Source organism: Perna viridis, chromosome 12 (genome assembly GCF_037379345.1).
Source record: "Perna viridis isolate PV_CMFRI_1.1 ecotype Kerala chromosome 12, ASM3737934v1, whole genome shotgun sequence".
Taxonomy (NCBI): Eukaryota; Metazoa; Mollusca; class Bivalvia; order Mytilida; family Mytilidae; genus Perna; species Perna viridis.
The window spans coordinates 13751971-13759960 of NC_142456.1; the positions used below are offsets into that span (position 1 = coordinate 13751971).

A 7990-nucleotide genomic window follows, 5' to 3' on the forward strand; every position below is an offset into this window, starting at 1 on the left:
AGCTATGGATACCCTTCATATCATTCTCGTATGGCTTCACGCGTATTTGCATCCTCCCAAATCAGGGTTTTGAGTCCAACCTCGCTCCCTCAAACCCCTGACATCACTAATTTATATTTGCAGATATCGTCCAGCCAATTCCGATTGATTGCTTCTCCCGGTGCGAAGCACCAATGACAATCGATTTAACATGTAATGTCAGTGGAGAGGTAAACAATAACAGGAGGTAATGGACGAACCGATATAGTAACTGATAGTTGTAAGATGTCACAAATGATTCAATATAAACATAAATGATTAGTGTAGATTATGTTTAGAGTCTACCGAAAAAATAGACTATCTGTAGCCATTATGTAAGTTATATCGAAGAATTTCTATTAAAAGTGATTTGATTGGATGTTGGATTCGGGTTAAATTTAGGTAACTCACTAGATGGCGCTTGACGATACCCGCTAAATTTGAATGAGTAATGCCAGGGCTTTATGGGACGAAGGTGGACTCAAAACATTGACTTGGGAGGATGGCGTACTTGTACCTTGTAAAAATAGAAATATATAGACTGCCATAACATTCTTTTTAATTGATAGTATACGTATATTGGCAAAATGCCTTAGATTTCTAAGGCAATTTAGCCTCCTGTGGCAGAGCGCAACGACTTTTGATGCAAATTTTGGTACTTTTCATCTATACAAATATTAACAAATTTGCATTTTTGGGACTAATAAGATTATAAATAAATCCAATAAAATTCCGGAAATGTAGACACTTTTTGAAATTGACCCCATTTATGGTCAGAATCGTGGGGGGAAATGGTCAAGGTCCTTGCGTCGTGGCAGAATTGATTTCGGATCGGACCATAAGCTAGGTTCAGACATCATCGTTTGCTGCAATGTCACTGGAGCGATAATCAGCTTGAGTAAGGGTGTTAGATTAACTAAAGGCAAACTTGGAGTGCCAACCGAGCCTTGCACACAAGATGCTTCCTGTTGTTTTGAAAAGTATTGCGACAATTTACTTTGTCCTTTTCTCGCAATTATTTAGTTCTGAGAAGGCGGAGTTGGTTCTATTCATTTGATTGTCCAAGGCACTTTCAAAATACGTATCTTTCAGTTGAACGCGTACAATTGTCACACGCAAGCTAATTTGACAAAACTAAATGCAAATTAAAACTGTATATTTGATCTTGAACATTTTCAAGAGCAATGTAACTACGCAGTAAATTACATCGCAAGAGGAAGTAAGTTTCAATAAAATTAGCTGTGTATTAAAAAAATGCCAAGTTTTTTTTAACAAAAGCTAGAGTTTATACAGTGCTAGAATGTTGCTACGTTGGCTAGATAGGATGTGAAAAATCAAAAGACACTGGTGTATTCTACAAATCATATATATAAATAAAGTAGGAGCTTATTTCTGAATGTACATATGGTGTAAAACAGCGAATGTACATTGTACATCTGCAAACTTTAAGGAGATTAGTTCAAACCTCTATGTACCGCCCTTCTAGTGATACCGATACCAGGACTGTACATATTGACTTAAGCAGTTTAAAACAACCATTGCCCAAGCCTCCAAAGAAAAACCGAGGTATTGATAATTGACGGATATCCGGACACAGTTTAGCAATCGACAACACTGTTTCAAACTTTGCATTGCACTCCTCTCTTTCAATTACTAAATGAGTAAGGTGAGAGAAACGTTGAATTGTCCTATTCTCCACAATTTCTTTAATTCTTTTCCTTGTTGATCGGATTACACTGGATTCCCATGAGATGTCATCCACATCCGGTTCTGTTCCTAAACCGGATATGTCAAGCACACTAGATGACCCCTCTAAAATCAGCTTTTTCAGTTGTATACATTCTAGAATCAAGATCAAAACTCCAAACAAAGTAATTGCTTCTGAATGCCAACTGCAGTACCTTGTGATTTCAACCAAAGTAGAATCCGAAATTAGAGGACAATGGTGCAGAGTGAGCTCTTTTAGCTGGGCACAGGATTGCGCAAATGAAATCATGTCATTGTCTGTGATAGTAAATGCTTGTCGGTATTTGAATTTTTGTAGTTTTCGACACCCCTTCCATATATGACCTATTCCTTCGCTACCCAAGTGGTCCGAATAATCATAATATTCTACGACTAAGTCGTGTAGGTTTGGACAAAACTGCGTCAAATACATAATGCCTTGTGACGTCACTTCATTACAATGGTCCATAGAAAAGCTCTTGAGATTATGTGATCGTTTAGCGAGATTAAGCAAAACTTTGTCGTTTATGTCTTTGCAATAAGAAAAGTTTACTTTTTCGAGTAAAAGTGGAGTCAAATCCGAATCGAACACATCATTTGAAACACCTACAGGAGATGCAAAGGAAAATATCCTCAACTTTTTACAGTATTTGAAAACGTATTGTAACGTTTGTGTTTCCATTTCGTCATAAGTAAATATTGATAGCTCTGTCAAATCTGGCTGAGATGTTAACATATGTCTGATGCTCTCATCGAAATTCTTCACTTCTCCTCGATCTTGTCTACAAAGGTTACAATTTGAGCCTTTTTAAACGTAAAGCAGACACACATTATCCCGTTGACGTGAATTTTTAAGCTCTTCAATCTTTCAAACTGTAATTCGGAGTTTATTTCAATTATTTCTTTAAATTGATGTTCATCCAATACTAACTCTTGCAAATGCTTACGAGTCTGAGGTAGCAAGGATAAAAACATTGGAAAATCCGCTTGGTTTTTCTTATAATCAGGTGAATTGTCATAATAAGTAAAAGAAACAGATTTCCACAACTTAGGTGATAGCCATATTTCTTCCCTCCACGAAGAAAGACTGCTTACTTTGTAAAGTTTTATTTTATCTGTTTGAGGCAAGTAAGAGAATATCTCAATCAATAAATCCGGGAGAAGGGGACATAACTCCATGATAAAATCAGAATCAATATTATCCTGTTACTGTTATCAGGAGAATTTGCAACTTTATTGGTGAAATAATTTACATGTAGTTGGGTTGTAATTGTTTTACACCTTTGTCTGCCAAGTCATGATTTTTCCATTGTCATACTCGAACTTTTAAATATGTAACACTATCTTTTTGCCACAACATTTTCATCCTTGTGGTGACCATGCATTTGACTTCCCTTTATTTCTTCACAATTCCAATGTGTCTTGTTGCAATAATAGCCATTGAAAGACTTATCCACGTAGGATTACACTTAGGCTGCTAAGCTGGTTTTCTAAAAGTGAAAAAAAAGGTAAAATGTTTGATTAATTGTGTTATCAGAGTATCAAATTATTTAAGTTAAACATTTTCCAAGGCTATCAAGACCCATCCATAAATCAAGGTTCCTTTTCAAAAAGAGCATGACTCAAGAGAGAGATGGTACAGTTTAGCACTAATTCAAGGGTTCCTATATATCTGTGAACTTCAACTCCATCTTAGCTTTTATGGTTGCCAACAATTCTCCCATGCTTGAAGGAAATCTGACAAGAAGGCAGCATCCAAGTGGCAACACGAAGATGACCGACGGATGAACGGTAATAACTTGGGTTAATTGTTATTAAAGTATACAATTGATGTGAATATATAATATAACTGCTTGAAATGTATGTTTGCCTATTACTGTACCATTTATAATAATGGAGATAAGACTGTTTTATTGAAATTGATGATTCAGAATTAAAATTGATATTATATTATATAATTCTTAAAGTACCAACCTTTCCACATACCTTCATCGGTAAAATGTACTGATAGCCCGGGCATATCACATTAGCCAGGTAACGACACCCATCCCTTCTCCACATCATTTTTTAAATCTCAGATTTAACGTAAATCAAGGCATAAGTTTAAACCTTCGAAAATTCTAAGGAGGGGGTCTCCCTTTCAAAAGTTTCTTCAAGCGAGAGATTTACCAAGCGTTTGTTTTCGCTACATGTTTTGACCACAATTAAAGTAAATTAATACGATTTTAAGCTGAAAACTCAAATTAGACGAGAGAAAATTCCGAAAATGCAGCTATATCTCTCGCTTTGACACGTGCATGGTAACAGGAGATTGAATTTTTCATCAAATATCAGGAGGCTCCCTTCGATAGCCGGAGACTAAACATCTACAGATGCTTCATGCCTCTCCTGTCCTACGGACTAAAGAGAAAAAAAATTAACATATTACCATATTATGAGTTATATCGCTTGATCTTTCTATAGTGTACGTTAAATTTGATTACAAATGTAACAGTTATTGAATATCTTTATGATCTACATATATGCCTACCTTGAACAGTTGAATAATTTCAGTTCTTTTATATCTACATACGACAATTTACACTATTCTAGTACATCTAAATGCATGTAATAACCATAATACTTATAACCAGACTAGTTATGATACATGTATATTTATATATGTATCAGACAACGTCCAAAAAACATATGGAGGACAATTAGAGTAGGGGAGTGGAGCGGATCAAAATACATCTGCCTGATATTCAATCGTCACTGTGAGATACGTTCTATAGGGTTACAATAACGGTTCTTCATTCTAAGCTGCTGACACCATCATTAAAAGAACCGATATGGTGAAACACAACATATTCACTAGCGTATAATCTCAATCCAAATTAGTAAATACTTTTCGGAGACCACTGACAAGTCTTCAACAAGTGCAAACTGAAAGAGACCGACAACAAGAGTAATGGAATATGATGCACACTTTTCGAATGGAATTTCATCAAATCTCTTTAGCGTTATTTCGTCAGGGTAGGAGAAAACAGCTTTTTTATACCTACACCTGGTACAATGACACAAATCTATCGAAATGAATACCCATCATATAATCAGTGATTGGGAGTAGAGGGGGCATGTGCTTTTTATCATATTCTTGCTGAAAATGTCCCATTTAAATAAGAAATTTTTACAAAGAATGTTAACGAATGACCCATTGAAATGTTGAAGATTATTAAAAATGGCCCATTCTCAAATCGGTAATCCAATCACTGTATAATGTGCCACGCGGCAACCTGTATTTATAAAACTAGATGTACTGGATCCTGCTTGTTCCAAGTTACCACCGATGTTCGTAAATGTAAAGGTAACACAAAGTCGCGACACTTTCAGAATAAAAAAAAGTCGTATTTAATGGAATGTGACCTGAAGTTTGTGTTACGCTTGAATTAGGAATGCGCTTGTTTCTTATGTCGGAAAAACAGGTAGGGTAGCTTACTAGTATGTTCTCTGTAAACTGATTTCGCCATCATTACACTGTAGTCAACAACTCTAATGCTTTAATGTATTAAGATTTTTGACACATATATCAGTTTTTTAATCTATCTTGTATTTTCAGCAGTTATACTCTTCCAATTTTATCTTGTAGAGTGTTTAACGGCTTTGAATAGTTTAGGTGGTTCGTGCCATACCAAGTAAATAAAATCACATTTTCTGAGACTCACATCATGATCAGGTACAATAAGTTAATCCATTAACGATGACACCGACATGTATAGCGCCAGTGATTGGTACTGGTCCTGAAGAAAAAGTAGTTATAAATTGCCTGTCAAGATTTTTAGAAACTATTTTCTACCTTTGATATACAATTCACTGGAATCTTAATATAAGAAAAGCGATATCTGAATATCTGAAATGCAGAAGAAAAAACCAGGGCCGTAGCCATGTTTTCTGTATGGATGGGGAGGGGTGTTTGTTTTGTTTGTTGGGGTTTAACGTCCGAGCAACAATATTTTATTGGGGTGGAGGGGGGGTGCGAACTGATCACTGATAAGCAATTTTATTTGGTTCTCTGGTAGGATTTCTCTTTAATTACAGGCTAAGATGTAAATCAAAGTTTTTTTTTCAAAAAAGGTTTTCCCAATCTTGAACTTTCATTTTGGTATTTTTGGAATTCTTTTTAATTTCACTCCCTGTTGTGTACATTATATTTGTTTCTGTGTAAATATTCAAAGTTTTCACTTCCTGCTCCGCCAGCGACACCCGTCACACTGAAAGTGATTAAGTGCAAGTATTTGTAAGAATCAGGTAAAGAAGAAAAATGAGAAACATACATGTCAAAACCTCACCGATCTGACAGTATAATTTCACTCAAAGATGCTTTCTCTATTTAAAAGGACCATTATTTGATCTCTTTATCGCCGAATTTGCTCGGAATTTTTTAAAAGAATGTTAGAAAAAATATGTTTTTTGTCAGAGTTATATGCCCTTGAAACGTTTATTATCAGTTACATGTCTATTTAATTTCATTGTCATTTGGGTAGATCACGTGTAAGTAATCATTGGAGTTATAAAAGCGCGCAACTTTTGCTAGTGACCGAAAACAATAGGTTAATAGAGGAAATTGTTAAATGAACTTTGAAACTTAACTGAACCGGCAGAACAGTCTCAATAACATCAATGAATATTATGTGCACATGTGTTTACTGTCGTATTATTTATAGGAATTATATTGCAACATACGCAGTTGCTTTTTCTTCTTCGTCCAATACTCTGAAACATTAAAGGATTAAACTAAATTTAAGGAACAGTGTAAATTCATAAATGGACAACCAGGAAGTCTATTTAATGAATGACCCGGGAAATAGGAGTTTGATTTCTGTTATAATAACGGGACAGTGTACTACATTGAGAAGCTTAGCCAATCAACGAGAATTAGAAGAAGTATCATGTGTCTATATTAATTCCTGTATAAAGCCTTAGGTTTTTCAAAATAAACAAACGGACTGATTTAATACAAGGAATTTCATCGTTCAATGTCATTGGCTTCCTGAGCGATACTAAAACGCCTTAATCACACTAGGACATCCTTTATAACCTAACGAAACATTCTTTATAATATTCATTTACAATGCTTAAATTATGCAGATTAATGTCGTATTACCAAATAAGATAAATAAACAGTTCTTTAATTGACAACATGACATACAATTAGAATTAAGCAAGGAGTTTGGTGCAATCCTGATCTGTGTACACAGTTGGAAGGTAAATGCAGAATCAATTCACGTGCGTATTTCAGCCTATTCAGACCGGTAACATTGATATGTAGTTTGGTTTCTGAACGAGTTTCGTTGTCCACCACAATATCATATCATGATATGAAAAAAAAAGTCTTCACAAGGTCTTTCTACGGACAGTTTTTTTTTTTTTTAAACAAGAATGAATGTTACAGAATTGCCGAATGTGCTGGGCTCAGGTTTGAACGAGACTTATGTACCCCCTATATTGGTAGGCGTATTTTATTTTCTCGGCAGCTTGACAGCTATTTTCAATGTTCCAGCCGTAGTGATTGTTCTCATGACATGCTTTAAAAAGAACGACATGAAAAACTGCTGTGTCCTTCTAAGTTTAAGTCTGTCTGACTTGCTTTTTGCCAGCATTTGGCTGAGTATGATTGAAACATATACATACCCAATGAAAGAAATATCGATAACTGAATGTGTGATTCGATACACGTGTGGTTGGATTACTTACTTAGTTTCAAATGTCCACGTAATGTTTATTTCAATGGACCGAGTTCTCGTTCTCTGTTGTGGCTGTTTCGTTTTTCGTGAACACCGGAGAGCCATTTCGTTCTTATACACAAGTGTTTCTTGGGTATTCACAACGGCATTAGTGGCAGTAGTAGTAGCATTTCGTAGTAGTGATTCGGGGGAAGAAGGTTGCTCTATTTCTCGAATTTTCCCGGTGAAGTTTCCTTATACTGCTTTATTTCTTTTGATAATCCAAACTGTTGTTATTATCAACACCATCATTCTCATGTTGTATCTTTGGAGACACCAAATTCAAATGAGAAACTTAAAAGTAGTGCCATCGACGAACAAACGCGGTGTCGGAATGTGCTTGACTGTGTGTCTTTTGTCATCAGTCTGTACAGTGCTCAATATACCTTTGACAATTCTGTTGTTCTATGGCACGATGGTTGAGTGGCCGTCTCTAATGGTTCGATTAATCGTGGTTTTACTGTCGGCATCTACGTCATTAGTCA

General features: G+C 35.6%; 1 protein-coding gene across 2 annotated transcripts; it reads right to left on the bottom strand.

Annotated features, from left to right (window-relative positions):
- Positions 1-1352: 1352 nt before the first annotated feature.
- LOC148601289 (uncharacterized) lies at positions 1353-4458 on the bottom strand. Of its 2 annotated transcripts, none has more exons than XM_088555914.1 (2): positions 4274-4458; positions 1353-3233 (listed from the first exon to the last, which is right to left on the bottom strand). In XM_088555914.1, exon 2 carries the CDS (start codon positions 2477-2479, stop codon positions 1478-1480), a length of 1002 nt encoding a protein of 333 aa, XP_088412040.1. In that variant the 5' UTR covers positions 2480-3233; positions 4274-4458; the 3' UTR covers positions 1353-1477. The 2 variants fall into 2 exon arrangements, with proteins under 2 accessions (XP_088412040.1, XP_088412039.1); XM_088555913.1 differs by lacking the exon at positions 4274-4458 and adding an exon at positions 3718-4243.
- Positions 4459-7990: the final 3532 nt, after the last annotated feature.

Coding starts and splice junctions, on each gene's coding strand:
- LOC148601289 (XM_088555914.1), bottom strand. CDS start 2,479: ATGTTAACATCTCAGCCAGATTTGACAGAGCTATCAATATTTACTTAT.